The 16,356-nt window shown below is 44.4% G+C and overlaps 1 protein-coding gene across 2 annotated transcripts in view; it reads right to left on the reverse strand.

Annotated features, from left to right (window-relative positions):
* Positions 1–16,356, reverse strand: part of PRMT3 (protein arginine methyltransferase 3) — a 777,462-nt gene that overhangs the window by 719,844 nt on the left and 41,262 nt on the right. For both annotated transcript variants that reach the window (XM_086959509.1, XM_086959508.1), the window contains exon 5: positions 15,519–15,672. In XM_086959509.1, the coding sequence (XP_086815635.1) occupies positions 15,519–15,672 (154 nt within the window). The remainder of the gene's footprint in view (positions 1–15,518; positions 15,673–16,356) is intronic.

A 16,356-nucleotide genomic window follows, 5' to 3' on the forward strand; every position in this document is an offset into this window, starting at 1 on the left:
TCAAGTCTTCCATGAAAGAAACGTTAATTCTGCACTGAGGCCCATGTTGCCAATGTATTTGCATTGTGCACGTTTAAAATCAAGATGAACCCATTTTGTGGCTCAGCCTGAGCCAGGACCCGAATTAAGGTTTCATGCCTCCAGACACTCTGAAAGCTGCAGCTACGTATCCCTGACCTCTCACATACTTCTGGCTCAGCTGAGAGGGGCCCAGCCCGGGGTGCCAAGACAGTATTTTGCACACAGTTATCTGCTTGCTCTACAGGATCACATTCCTGCTCAGTGAAGAAGGTAAACAGAACCCGTCTGCAGAGATAGGGCCTAGCTTTTCTGTCTCCGTCCACGTGACTTGCAGAGCTCGCATCCACAGAAAGCTCAAAGCCCCCACGCAATGCACGAAGAAATATATGCCCACACTGGCTCTTGGTGAAGAGCGACCTTTGCTTCAGATAATACATCCTCCTAACTTAAGATATCAGATAATACCAGACGTGCAGGTCGCCCTGACACTGAAGGCTTCTCTACTAGACCGAAAGTCAGCTCCCCCCAGCTTCCCCCAGTTACACGTCAATTGCACGTCATGACCAGGTTGCGCACACAAGTAGGGCAAAGGTTCCAGCTGGCCATGCAGACCCCCTCCATGTATCCACCCACCTATGACTCCTCAAGTGTACGCCCTCTTGCACACCCACATGCTCTTATCTCTCTCTTTCTCTTGCTCTGCCTGGAGCGCTCCTCCTTCTCTATGCAATTCAATGTATAAATATTGTACTCTGTAAATAAAGTTTAGAAGACCCTTCCTGAACCTTAGTGGTGATGGAACCCGATTCTCCCTTAACTCGAGTTACTGAAATAAAGCCCTTTTGAATCGGACACCACGGACTCTGCATCTTATTATATGCATGACCCTTTGTTTAAGTATAGAAATTCTGACGGGGTAATATTTAATTTACCACATAATTCTGGCGCCCGAACAGGGACAAGTCCCTTTCCCCACGCGCCGGCGATGTAGGTCCAGCCCTTGCCCCCTTCTACAGCCGTGACGGACTTCACAGTGTACACGCCAGCGGGACTTCCTGCTTACTCCCTCAGGCCCACGGAGGAGACGGACTGCGACCAGGCATCCACACGAGGCGGTGAGGATTGCGGATCATCCCAACCAGAGCCCAAGCTGTGAGAGAGCAAGGTCCGAGGTTTCCAGAGGCCCACCTGTTCCGAGGCGCATGCGCAGTACCAAGTTCATGCAGTATCAAGTTTCCGAGGCCTTCAAGTTCTGCTTCCCGGTGAGTACCGCTATTGGGAATGCATAAAGATTAAAGACGGGTTCATTTATTTGAGCTCGGTAAAGACGTGTCCGTTCACACAGGCACGGTAAAGACGGGTCCATTTCGGTGGGCACGGTAAAGACGTGTTTCTTTATGAGACCGGTATGGTTGTACTGTATTCCAGTGCATAAAGTTAACGGTTTTCAAGTTCATGTTTTTTTTCTCCATGTATCAGTTGGAATGTATCTGTTTTAGTGTTTTAGTGTTGTAGTGTGAATGGTTGTTCCAGTCAGTCGATTTTAGTGTGTATTGTGTTTTCATTGTGTCGATTACAACATGCCACTGTTTTCGAAATTACGTCAGATAGGGACCAGGAAAGGAATACTCGAAGAGTCAGTTCCCGTCCCACCTAGAGACACACCTGGTCATTACATGTATAACAAACACGGGCTAGATGCCATATTGTTTTTAGACTTATGGGTAGATTACACAAAGGATTTAGAGGAGAAGTACAGATGGCCTCCCTCAGGAACATGGGATTCTGAATGCATTATGAAAGTAGAGGAAGCGCTGTGGAAAAGGAAAGTAAGACCGTCTCAGAAAGATGCCATTGAGTTATGGCGTAAAGAAGCACATAGGAGAGCAGAGAAAGAATTCCACCAAGCAGAGAGAAGTAAACAAGCAGCGGAAAAAGCCAAAGAAAAAGAACTGCGGGAGGAGGGGGAACGGGTCAAGGCAGAACAGGCTGATAGAGAAAGAAATGCCCTCGTTGCTGGTATTTATCCCGTCCTCTCAGAAGAACTAGCTAAAGTGACCCCCTCAGAAACACCCCGTAGGTCGCGTACGCCACCACCAGTACCCTTTAGAGTACGTAGAATAAAGCCGACAGCATCTGAAGCTTTTATTTCCTCCTATCTAGAAGAGCCCGCACCGGACTATGTAAACGCAGATTTCCCTCCGCCCCCATCAGCGGCTCAGCTTCTACAGCTCCAGCATATCGTGAAAGACGACGTAGGGCCCGGGGCAGTGGGAGGGGGGCCACCGCCAACGCCACAAACGCCACAAACGTCATCAACACCATTTAAGCTTTCTGTAGATGTAGCAATTCCACGTTGTATATACGATCCAGTACCAGGAAAGGGTTCAATGCTCGTGATTTCACTAAGATTAAGAAAAGCCGTCGACTATTTGGTCACATTACCAGACATGAAGGAACACCTAGATAAAATATACCATTTCATTAGAACGGGGGAGGGACCCGAGAGTATAGAAAATGCCATGGAACACAGAAAGGTGGAGGTTAAGAACTATATCCTACGTTTTATGATTAACTGCCTGATCAGGGAACAAGACGAAGGAGACGGAGATGTAAAGCCTGGTTTGATAGAATGGAGTGATCACATAGATGCCGGTCGGCATGATAAACAGGGACAGACAGACAGCATGATAAAAAAGATACGAAAGGAAATATTGGCAATACACAGAGCAGAGTCTGACGATAAGAGTGAGTCATCAACGAAAGAGTTAAAAGTGGAAAAAGAGGCAAAGGACAACATGAATTATGTAGGCAAAGCACAACAGTTTGACAGGCCCAAGTGCCTCGACTACCGCAAACAGGGACAGGCTATAAAAGAAAGATATTCCCTTGAGAATGTATTCCAAGCTACTGAAAAAGCCCTGGAACGACGGATAGAGTGTGAACGATCCCACACCCCACAAGAAAAGGAGTTGGCCCGGTCAGCCGTCCAGTGGGTGTCTAATTCTAACATATATAGCAATGATATAGTAGCCCAGACTTTTTTTAGCCTTCCGCCGAACGAACAGCGTTTGGCTGGTATTTACATGGTCCAACATTTGATAACGTTGTATGAGAGTCAATATTCTGATCCTGGTCACTTGTATAAATTACTGGACGACATACTTCTAGACAGATGGACAGGCCTGAGTACTGATTTAATTAATGTCATTCTGGATCAACGACATAAGTACTTAAATTCTCTGACCACATGCATGCTTCCCGCCCCACACCACGACAGAAAGAACTTATATATAGACAGACAGAACCCCCTACGAGAGGTACATCCCGTCAAAAATGCAGCGGGTGAGCTTCAGCGAGTGTATGTTTACACGCCCTTGACGAAATTAGAAATACTGGAAATGAAAAAGATGCTGCCCTGCCATGATAAAGACCCGGGGGGTTTCACCGAGAATTAAAAGACATTCTCCACATCGGAGATTACACGTACGCTGACATCCTGAAACTATTGAAAGTACTGTTGCCTGCTGGTATTTATGAAAAGCTTAAGGAAAAAGACTGGGAGGTGGGAGAGAAAAAGTTAAGTTGGGCAGAATTGGAAACAGAGGATAAAGGCAGGCACCCGGGTGTTGGTCTTGGGGACAAAGCTAAAGAACTACCTGAACTCCTAATACAGGTTTTGCCGAGACTATTGATTACTAAAAAGGAAGATTGGGATGCTATAGATCAAGAAGGTCCCTATGTACATAGTCGTGTATTGGGAAAAGACAGAAAATTTCTGATTGACACAGGGGCGAGCAGAACTACCATCAGCCATGACGAGGTTCCAGGGGCACCCCTCTCAGGCTCACAGAATGTTTCCCTGGGATTTTCAGGAAAGCCTATTGTTAATGAAGTATCAAAACCAGTTTCCCTAGGAGTAGGTCCATTGTCACGTACCACAGACTTGTTACTTACTAAATCATGTCCAGAAAACTTGCTTGGTATAAAGACATTAAAAGAACTAGGAGCTATGTCAAGCGCCAGTTTTAGCGACTCCTGATTACAGCAAACCTTTTATGCTTTTCGTAACTGAACGAGATGGAACAGCATTATCTGTCCTTACACAAGATCAAGCAGGAAAACACAAGCCTTGCGCTTATTTTTCTAGTACACTGGATCCAGTGGCCCAGGCTCTGCCTGCGTGCCTGAAATCAGTTGCAGCAACAGCCCGAGCCATAAGACAAAGTGACTCCATAGTGCTGGGACTCCCCCTGACAGTCCAGGTACCACATGCAGTGGAAGTTCTCTTGAACAGGACACAGACACAGCACTTGACTGTAGCGAGACTGACAGGATATGAACTGACGTTATTTCAGCCACACATAGAGATCAGACGATGCAATATTCTCAACCCTGCTACACTTTTGCCCTCAAGCACAGTAGACACTGCACCACATGACTGTGTGGAAGTACTGAATACAGTGACGAAACCCAGACAAGACCTGACAGATAGTGCACTGCCAGACCCTGACCTGACACTTTATGTAGATGGTCCATGCATGAGAACGAGCACAGGAGAGTTAGTGGCAGCATATGCCGTGACCACTGATACTGAAGTCATAGAGACACAAAGAATAGACACACTGTCAGCACAAGCAGCAGAGCTCATCGCTCTGACACAAGCCTGCATAAGAGCCAAGAACTTGAAAGTGAACATTTATACAGATTCACAGTATGCATTCGGCGTTGTTCATGACTTCGGAGTATTATGGAGGGAGAGAGGTTTCTTGACCTCTCATGGGGCTAAAATTCAGCACGGTCCGCTTATTCAGGCTCTGTTAGAAGCAATACATTTGCCTACAGCCATAGCTATCCTGAAATGCAAAGCACACACCAAAGTTACAGACACCATTTCCCAGGGTAATGACCTGGCAGACCGAACTGCTAAACTTACAGCCCAGACACCAACAGACACGACAAAGACAGAGGTACCATTACTGACAAAAAGTATGACAGTCAGGGATCCTTCTCAAGATGTACTTGACATACAGACACATGCCACTTCAGACGAAATAAAGAAATGGACTGAACAAGGAGGGGTCCAGACTGACCAGGGTTGGATGACTAAAGGCAAAGCTACATGGTTTCTCCCAGACTCTATGGTACAAGTCATCATAAACACAGCACATAGCTCAGCACACTTAGGGGAAAAGGCAATGCTAGACAGCTTACAGAATATCTGGTTTAACAAGCACCTGCGTGCAGCAGCGAAACAGAAAGTCAAAACATGTATGATCTGTTGCCAGTTCAATCCAGGTAAAGGCATCCCGGTGGAACAAGGCGGATTTCATCCTCCTGACCATCCTTTTGAAGTCCTCCAGATGGATTATATCCAGATGGACAGATGTAGAGGTTACAAGTATGTCCTGGTAGTTGTGTGTGCACTATCTAGATGGACAGAAGCGTACCCAGTCTCAGATTATACTGCTGTGACCACCGCCAGGCAATTGGTGCGTGAGTTCTTCCCATGATATGGATTGCCCCGTGTCGTGTACTCAGATAATGGTCAGCCCTTTTCTTCTGAATTAATGAAACAAGTGTCCCTTCTGTTAGGATATCAGTGGAAGTTTCATTGTGTACGACACCCTGAAGCAGCAGGACTTGTAGAGCGCCATAATCAGACACTTAAGACGAGATTAGCGAAGATCTGTGCAGAAAAAGGCATGGATTGGATGGTAGCCTTGCCGGTTGCCCTCTTTTACATACGTATGGTAGCTCATTCCAGAACAGGCCTATCTCCTTATGAAGTGGTTTTCGGTAGACCACCGAATATGTGGGGTACGCCTATGCCTAAGAAAATAACTGATGTTGACAGTAACATGCTGACAGATTACCTGGCTTCCTTGATGTCTGCACTACTCTCTTGTCGTTCACAGGTTGCCGCCGCCTTCCCTGAGAACACCCAGGTCAAGGAGCATGCCATAGTCCCTGGGGATTTTGTTTATGTGCGGAACTTTGATCGATCAAGCCCCCTTGAGCCGCGCTGGAAGACACCGAAATTGGTATTATTGACCACGAGGACAGCCGTCAAGGTCGAAGGAAGAAAAGGATGGCTTCACGCCCCCCATTGTAAAAAATACTTTGGAGATTCTGGAACTTTGATCAAGACTAAAGACAGTACCGATAGTACAGACTTTAAGCCCCCTTTGCTAGAAAAGACTCCGCAACAAGAGTATAGGTCCAAGTTACGATCTAGTAAGTCAGACAGCGTTTAATTGTTTTAGTCCACTAGGTGGTGAATCGGTTAGACAGGTTCCTGACATGTATAAGATCGTAGACCAGAATAGTAAAAAGAGCAAAATGAAAGAGAAATACTGCAAGATATTACGCAGTAGATGTATAGTAACTCTGATTTTTATGTCTCTTCTGTGCATCACTATAATATGTATCAGCTTGACACTACATGTTTTCTTTCCTCCTATTTCTTCACGTATACACTTTTCCATTAATGACACTGTAGAGCATACATTCAGTGATCTGCCACCCCATGAACTGTCATATCGACTAGCCCTGCGCAACAATACTTTTATTCGGATGTTGCACCGTTCTCATCAGACCAGCAATGCGACAGATTGCTGGGTATGTGGCCAACTCCCACCTTATCAAAAGCCGAAGGGTATTCTGCCATTCTTCCCTTTTCCGTTCTCCCACAATGGTTCGTGCGGAGCATGGTTTGCTTTAATGTCATCACTAGACAGAAAGTCCACAGTTTACCAGGGTGACTGGATATGGGGAAACTTGAATAAAGTAATGAATGAGGCATGTTTTCCAGACGAAGACGGCCTCCCTCAAAGGAAGGGGACCGATCTAGAAAATGAAGAGTACGAGCAAGGAAATGCTTCCCTTAGCTTTATGATACTGAATGTTCAGCCCATGCAAAATGCAGGTCCACCGTCTATTTCAGTCCTACCAGTAAAAGGTGATTTGTGCGTAAGAAAGAAAGGATCAGTACACCTGGGACACAGCGAGTGTAATGCTGTAGTCGAGTTTAATGATAAAGGAAAGTCTTCTTTCAAAGCTTCCCGCCATTCCTATTTCATTTGCGGTCAGACAGCCTATGTACATCTGCCCTTAGACTGGGGTGGAACATGTTATATAGCGTTCCTGCTGCCACCTGTCTTTCTGGCGCCATCCCATTATCATCGAGATTCACGACTAGAGCATGTTAGACACAGGAGGGAGACCGATTCCCCAGTGATTGATCAGACTGAGACAGCCTGGGAGCAATATACAGAATTCAATAGAGGATTCTTTTTCTTCATAGGTCCCGTCCAAAACAGTAAACTCATACGCAGGTTAACAAGAACTCTGGAAGCAGTTGTGAATGAGACTGCATCTGCCCTGGCGAACTTGACCCAGGAGCAGTCTGCCATGAACTTGTTGTTCTTCAGAACCGCCTTGTTCTTGACGTCATCCTGGCAGATAGGGGCGGGGCTTGTAGAGTGATTGGCTCCAGTTGCTGCGTTTTCATTCCAAATAATGCGCCATCTGTGTACGCAGCAATAACAAGGCTCCACAAGATTGCTCATGATATACACCAAGACCCAGGCACATGGACTTGGTCCGGTTGGCTCTGGGGTGTAATATCAGCATGGGGATGGAAAGTGTTGTCGTTCCTAGGAATGATACTGCTTATGATATTCGGCTGCTGTCTCTGTCTGCAGTGTGGCCCGGCGATTTGCGGCCTGTGTGCCACTGCCTGTGTTCCTCATCCATGTATACAAAAGATTAAAGATGAACAAATGATGCTGTATGATCAGATATACGGTCTCATGAATATAGATATGTCCTGAAGGGTACAGTAGGGGACAAGGAGGGAATGAGGAAATAGAAATTTTACATGGCCAATGTGTCCCCTGCTTGTACCCCCACGTTTAGTGTACTTGCATGTCACCCATGCATTTCCCCTCTATGGCCTGCAATAATAATGTCTCTGCATTTGCGTCCCACATTAGGATGCCAGTTATCAAGTCTTCCATGAAAGAAACGTTAATTCTGCACTGAGGCCCATGTTGCCAATGTATTTGCATTGTGCACGTTTAAAATCAAGATGAACCCATTTTGTGGCTCAGCCTGAGCCAGGACCCGAATTAAGGTTTCATGCCTCCAGACACTCTGAAAGCTGCAGCTACGTATCCCTGACCTCTCACATACTTCTGGCTCAGCTGAGAGGGGCCCAGCCCGGGGTGCCAAGACAGTATTTTGCACACAGTTATCTGCTTGCTCTACAGGATCACATTCCTGCTCAGTGAAGAAGGTAAACAGAACCCGTCTGCAGAGATAGGGCCTAGCTTTTCTGTCTCCGTCCACGTGACTTGCAGAGCTCGCATCCACAGAAAGCTCAAAGCCCCCACGCAATGCACGAAGAAATATATGCCCACACTGGCTCTTGGTGAAGAGCGACCTTTGCTTCAGATAATACATCCTCCTAACTTAAGATATCAGATAATACCAGACGTGCAGGTCGCCCTGACACTGAAGGCTTCTCTACTAGACCGAAAGTCAGCTCCCCCCAGCTTCCCCCAGTTACACGTCAATTGCACGTCATGACCAGGTTGCGCACACAAGTAGGGCAAAGGTTCCAGCTGGCCATGCAGACCCCCTCCATGTATCCACCCACCTATGACTCCTCAAGTGTACGCCCTCTTGCACACCCACATGCTCTTATCTCTCTCTTTCTCTTGCTCTGCCTGGAGCGCTCCTCCTTCTCTATGCAATTCAATGTATAAATATTGTACTCTGTAAATAAAGTTTAGAAGACCCTTCCTGAACCTTAGTGGTGATGGAACCCGATTCTCCCTTAACTCGAGTTACTGAAATAAAGCCCTTTTGAATCGGACACCACGGACTCTGCATCTTATTATATGCATGACCCTTTGTTTAAGTATAGAAATTCTGACGGGGTAATATTTAATTTACCACAGGGCTCGCTCGCTGAGGTGCAATATGCAAATTAGTTTACGCCCACCACTTTCAAATGTCACCAGCCGCCCCTGGCAACACGACACACATGGTATAATCGAGTTACGAGTGAATGGATGGGGAATGCATGTGTGTCTTTGCAGTAACCTGGCTTAAGAACTTTGGATCCCGGAATCCTGCATGCAGCAGAGAAGCGCCTCAGCTGCATCCCCTACAGCCTATACTCACTACTTGACAAAGAGAGAGAGAGAGAGAGAGAGAGAGAGAGAGAGAGAATGACAGTCTGAATGTCTGAATCCCCGCTATCCCTGTTCCTGAGGCATCCCTCGGCGGGTTCCCGTATGTGCAGGCACAACGTCCAAGAGAGGGTGTGTCTTTGTTCCATTCTACAGCTGAGATGGCCGTCAAGTCTCACCTGTGCGTAGCTGGTTCCTGGCAAGAGTCCTGCTGATTTCTGTACTGCTGGTATGATCACTGGCTAAGAGTTCTTTCGTTTTGGTTTCGTGACATTGTGTGCTTTGCTGGAACTATCACAGCTATTGAGAGCATGGCATCATATTTCAGCTTTCTACATTTTTGCGTGCACACCTGTCAAATGCCACTGAGGCACCCTGTGAGCCTCATAAAGTACTTCATGTTTAGCGAGAGGTATCTCTGGGAGATTGGCCTATGCTATTGGGAATTGGAGTTAGGCATGTAGTGGCATTCACCAGTTCCTTTGATGTTCTACCCTGCAAAACCCTTATTACAGAGAAGCCTTTGTTTGCCAGTTCTCTGAATTTAGTGCAAGAGTGAAGTATCCAACTCCCATTTCAGCATTAACAGCCCCTCTGCTTATGTGTGGTTGAAGGCCATCTAGTATTCTAGTCTGTTCTTTATTTTTTTATCCACTACCCCTTTCCACCATGTGTTAGCCTTGGGTGGGCAGTATTTATTTGTCTCCCGGGGAGAACACGAAGGGAAGTGGTTGGATTGTCATCTCTCCATCACCCCTGCCAACTGGATTACTCAGGTTAGTAGTTACGCTCTGACACAAACACTGCGTGTGACAGAAGGAATATTAAACTGTATTTATCAATGTAAGTGCATAACGTGCATGAAGTTCCACGTAAAACAGAGCCAAAAAACAACCAAGAAAGACAATACAATTATCCAAACAATGCAGAAAAGAAGAAACAATTTTCCAAACTGTAGTAAACCACCAATGGATAATTTATCTATTGCAAGCGAGCCCTTTTGGCAATAAAAGGGGTTGGATAATTGGTTTGTTTGAAAATAGCGACATTTCATCCCTCTTTGTAATACGGCGTCTCAACAAGACTGTATGCTTTTGAGGACGCCTGATGGAATCATGGAAAAAAACACATAGAAAGCGCACGAAACCAAAGTGCTAAATAAGGGGAAGGGATACACACATGGGATACCCTGAGCTTGAAACCCAGGGAGATGGAGAGTGATATTGAGATAACAAATGCTGTATACTGCAATGGGAGTACTACAGCTAGCACCGATATGCTGCGCGTGCACCCGCTAGCCCTGCCCTGTCTTCCCATGCATTTTCTGAAGAATATAGGCCGGCTAGACTAGAACAATATCTAAATCCGAAGGCAGAGTTGCTGTTGCCTTCTTGGAATCCCTGAAGGTTAAGATCATTGGCTCCCTATTCTCCCATTGGGTAGAGCTATGTGTTTTTAAGATGAAGACTCTCTCTGGAGATGGCTGGAAGGTCGCGTGTATCGCTCTCCACTCTAATAAAGATTTTAGTCACGGGCAGATAGAATGTTTGGTGCAGCATGTACTTGCCACGGACAATTTTCTCCTGCTGGGTGATTTTAACTTTCATGCAGAAGTTTCCTCAGATACGGAGGTATCTCATTTGCTCAATGACCTTGAAATGCTAGGGAGAGATCAGAAAGTAGTTAGCCCTACGCACTTAGCAGGCCATACTTTGGACTTAATGTTCACGAACTTCCAGCACCTCTATGAGATAGGCTTCCATGGAAAGGCTCTGGACTGGTTCAAAAGAGGTTTTGAAAATCAGGTCACAGGTGGTCTCATTTCACCTTTTCAATTCCCCCCTGGCTCTTCCTAGAGCCCCACTGTTTTTAACCTCCCTGGTGCAGACCATGAACAGAAACGAATCTTGTGGCTTCAACAGAATATCCTATGCAGATGATACTGAATTAATCATCTTTTTTGGGCACACTCTGAAAAATGCTAAAAACAGGTTTACTGACGGCATGAGGGAAATTGTCACTTGGATGACTCTGAAATGGAGATAAGACTGAGATATTGTTATTTGGTAAGGCGGAAGTTAATTGGTCGAATGATTAGTGACTTTCTAATCTAGGCTCAGCCCCTGGCACCAGGAGGGCAGTAAAAACTCTTGGCATTCTGGTTGACGAGAATCGTTCTATGAGAGATCAGGTTAGGTCGGTCTGTGATGCCGGCTTGCGCCTGCTTGAAAAAGTGTTTCAGTGGCTCCCGCTAAGGTCCAGCAGAGACTTATTCAAGCTCTTATAACAAGTGATACTTAAAGATAGAAACAGGCTTTGCGCATGTAAAAATGGTACCAGCACCAGTTCAGAGCTGCTTGGGAGTCCTGATGCCATTTTTTAAAAGTCTTCTACAGGCTTGTGCAAATCCATACTGTGGCCCACATGTGGTTCCTGACGTTCATGCCAATTGCAGTTTCAGAGCAACCTGTAGCATGGTTTTGCCGAATAGTCAAATGAGCCAAAGGAGGTGGCCAGTTAAACATTGTGTTTTAGCGTATAGCACATACATTGGAACATGTTTAGCAGTACGCCAACAGGTCCAAATATGCCAGCTAACTTGTACGAGAAAATAAGGGAACCACAAAAAACAATACATTGTTTTTACAATAATTCACTATTCAGCCTTCCTTGCAGGCTACGGATGGAATTAGAAGACTTCAATGAACATCACAAATATCTCCTGGAGACCTCTTTCCAACTGGGTTGGCATCCAGGAAACACTATTACAAGGGCCATGCAGTCAGAAGAGCGAGTGTGGATTAGAAAGATAATGTTTAGTATTTCACGAGTTTAATTAGTTATGGTGACACAGGGCATAATAGCTTTTAATTAGAAATTGTGCATTCGTCGTGGATAACGAACAGTATTTTCCACATGCTAAATATACCCGACAAAATACAATCGCCCTATTAACCAGATGTCCTGGTTTTGAAAAGAATAGTGCAATACAGGATATGAATTTACAGTTCTTGCCATTCGTGACTACAAACAGATGGAATACAGTGAATATTCACCAGAACTGAATGGAAAACAATGTAGGTTTACTTCCACTTTCAATGTGTTCTGATGCTGCGTTCTTCAAAGCGGTTTTTCATTAGCTCCTACGAAAGTCAGAGCAGGGTTGGGATGGCCCTGATGGGGGCAGGGATCTCATTCCAGATCTTGGGTATGTACACAGAGAGCTCTGTAGTACCCGTATGATGGAGTCCAGGCTGCAGGTACACTGAGAGCCACCAGATATGGTGATTTAGTCAGCCAGATAGTGGGAGGACCAGATGTGGTGGCTTTATTGAGGATGAAGTGAGTTTTGAGGACTGTACAGGTCGGTAATGAAAGCCATTGGAATTCCATCAGGGTGGTGGTGATGAGGTAACATTTCTTCGGGCCCTGGACGAGGTGAGGGGCATCATGTAGGAGAAGATAGGTTTTAATGTTGTAGTACTAAGCACACCACAATTTTCTACACCGTGCAACTTATTAAGAAGAGCAAAAATCAGACCTTCTGCAACTTACTATAGCACAACCTATAATCGCCGAACCCAAAATAGCTGTAGACTCAAAGTAAACAAATAATTATAGTTTCAGAATATCCTGATGAGCCACATCTTATATGTGAAGTTAGTTTAGTTTGGTGCTTCTAAGCTTGGCTTGGAGTTTATATTCAGCAACTATTTTGACATTATTATGCATACCAGTAAGAAAAAAAACATTCAATCTATGCAACATGTCAAGAAATGAAATGTTTTATGCCATGATGGAAAAGCTAGAGATTAAAGGGCTAGGAGATAGGTTTCCACACTCTTCCTGGTAAAGCTGAACCTGGAGCAGCAGGGAGCAACCTATATGAATGGAAAATAATTAGTGCGTCTGGATATGAGCTCTTTGAAAGCCTACCCAGAGCAGCAGGAGAGCAACACCTAGCAACATCGAGAATGCAGTCTGTTAGAAGAATGCCAAGCCATATTGTATGCAGTGGGTAGTCCATACTCATACTAGAGCCACGGGAAAGGAGACCATCAAGGAGTATCCCATTGGAACTAGTATTATGCAACCAGTCATGGTATATGCTCAGAAGGCTTCACCCAGAAGTGTCAGGAAGTATAAGGTTGAGCCTAGTTTCCAGAGTATTTGGTTCCAGTTTCCGGCCAGTAACAGCCCCAGTTCTGAACAATTGCTAGTAGAGGGTAGTGGTTTGGTTTAGTCGATGTCGGATGGTTTAGTCTAGTCGATGTAGAATTATCTTGGCAACAGCTAAGTTTTCACTGAATTTGAGGTACTTTGAGGTTTCTCATCTATGTTAGTTTCAGAAATTTGATTTGCCGCTTGGGTGGAAAAGGAAGATCACTCGTACTGCTCCTATATTGTTGTAGGGAAATACACGAAGGTCAGAGATGGTGGTGGCATGTCGTATTATCTGACATGAACTTACAGAACCTAATGGGGTGTGGATATTAAGCTATGATATGTATATATGGTCACCTGGTATTTCCCTACAACAATTTAGGAGCAGTAAGAGTGTATCAAGAATTTCTGGGAAAACTCATCCATTTTATACTTGGACTTTGATATGACTTTGCTGTAAATAATAATATAGAGTATTGTTTTGAGACTTCATACCACAGCTCTCATGTTATTTTGGTGTTTGAGAAGAGTACATTGATATTGACACTATTGAACTATGTGTGCTTCGTGAAAGGAGGCGAGAAGAAACAAAGAGAACAAACTCAACATTATAATTGCTGGACCCTTGAGGCACTCCCTTTTGTGTGTTGTTTCTGTTTTGATGGAGCATATCATTCTTTGCAGGGTAACTATTTCAATCTATAAAAGGCAAATTATCTTCATGCCCTAGAGTACTTTATTGTGTAAAGGTATAGGTTTGTAATAATTCATTGAAGTATAAAGCAAATTATTTTCTGGTACTTCCATTGTCGGATTCTCATAAGGACCAAGAGGGGATGCCTCGGAACTACTAGTGAAGCATCATTTGCAAACCATGTTTCAGTAACAAAGACTAGGTAGGGTTTTGAGTGTGATATCAGACTGAATATGTTTATATGGCTCTTGTACATTGAATGCTCATTGATCACGAGGCATCTCAAATGCAAGACTGTCTGGGGGGAGGAGGACAGACAAGAATGTTAATGCAAGGAATGGATAGTAGGAGCCGAGAAGAGGTGTTGGAAGAGGATGGAGTGGGGTGAGGAGTAGGAGGTTAAACAAGGAGAAAAATAGGCATGAGCGAGGGTGGGAGAGAGAAGAAAGAAGATGAGGTGAGTAACAAGCCATATGTGCTACATTGGGTCAAAAGGGTAAGTACAAATGTGTCTTAGGATGGAAAAAAGTAGTTACAAAGCGACTGACGAGCCGAAAGAAGACAATAGATTTATGCAAGAGCTGAATATTGTTGTGGTTTTGGGGGGTAAGGGAGGCTGAAAAGAAGAAGTTAAAAAGCAGTGGATGGGAAAGATAAGACAGTGGCTGGTTTGGACGTTGGTAAAGCAAGAGAGGGAGAAGCAATACGGTAATGATGGCAAGATCGGGGGCACTAGTGTGCTAAAGAGCATTATGTCCTAAATAAGCTACAGAAGGAAGCATATAGAGGAGGATGGGAAGGATGAGATAATGAAGAACCAGAATGAGAGAGGAATGAGAAGGTGTTTGGGGGAGGCTAAGAATAATATTACAATGAAAAGATACATCACTAGAGGTAGAGAGAAGGCATCAGGCATTAAAGGAGGGGAGCACAATAGGGATTAGATTTGGTAAAAACAAGACATTAAGTTGAAGGTTAAGGGAATTGTTTCAAGCTGTGAGAAGGTCGGGAGATTCAAATGTTCATGTCTCCCTTGATGCACAGTTTGTGATCACTTAGGGAGCTATCTTACAAAGTCTAGAAAGGCGTCTATTAAATTGTTGTGGTGCTGTGGTAGTCTATAATTAGGTTGCCGAACATTTTCTCTATATTTATGTGTGCTTTGTTTCCACCAGTCTTGTTCTAGCAGAATCCATTCACAATAATATAGCGATCAGTATTATCACATATTTCAAGATAAACATAGGGATTTACTGTGCCAAACAACAGACACTCCAGATTTCAGTCATTGCCACACAGACCTGAATCAAAATACATGGTGTAGTGGGCAGGCTGTACCCCAGGAATAAAGAACATGCACTCCTCTTACTCAAAGCTAAAACAGACAAAACACTTCATTTTAGGAACATTACAGTTTAAAAAATTATTGTTTCAACTACCTCATCCTGTGAATATCCTCCATTGCCAGGGCCAAGTTGGCCTCAGCAGTTTGGGCTCTTTCTTCTGCAAGTTTCAAGCGTGCCAGAAGAGCTGCATCCCCAGGAGATCCCCCAGGTGGCAAAGCATTAACATCATCACTAAGATCATCCAAATCTAGTAAAACATGGGAAAAACAGAATTTCAGAACCAGCATGGCTGTGACAACTCACTACAATTCAGAAAAAGTCACACAATCGTGTTGATTGTTTTTTTTTTAAAAAAGGAGGAATTAGCCAAGAAAACTGTATTTATCTTATTTGTAGTTTCTGTAACATACAAGCAGATAAGCAGTAGAAGTAGCTTTGCTTGGGTCAAAAAGACATCGAAGAAGGACAAGCACTGTCAAGTACCATGCCATGTAATGTACCACAATCGCAATAAAAGGAAAGGTAAAACCATTAGCTCCATCTTGTTTTTCAACAATACTACCTTTCAAACCTTAGGATGAGGGTATTTCACAAGGTGACTCTTCAGACAAAAACAAGTTGACAGAGGAAATGATAAAAAATGCAAAATGTTGCACATATTGAACTATTTAAACAAACTTGTCTATCCATAAAATCGAACACCTTTCTTCAAAACCATTATCTCTCCACCTAACACTGGTTCTGACAAAATCCTTACCCTTACCTCTTACCTACAACCACAAATACATAACTCGTTGCCCTAACCCTTATCTCCTAACGTCACACCCTGCACGTCAAGATCCTGGATCAAATGTCTTAATGTTGTTCCCAAGCTCCTAACTTCAAATCCAATAACTCATTACTACTGACCTCTACAATGTCTTCTTTTTTA

This window comes from Lissotriton vulgaris, chromosome 2_2 (assembly GCF_964263255.1).
Source record: "Lissotriton vulgaris chromosome 2_2, aLisVul1.2, whole genome shotgun sequence".
NCBI classification, from domain to species: Eukaryota; Metazoa; Chordata; class Amphibia; order Caudata; family Salamandridae; genus Lissotriton; species Lissotriton vulgaris.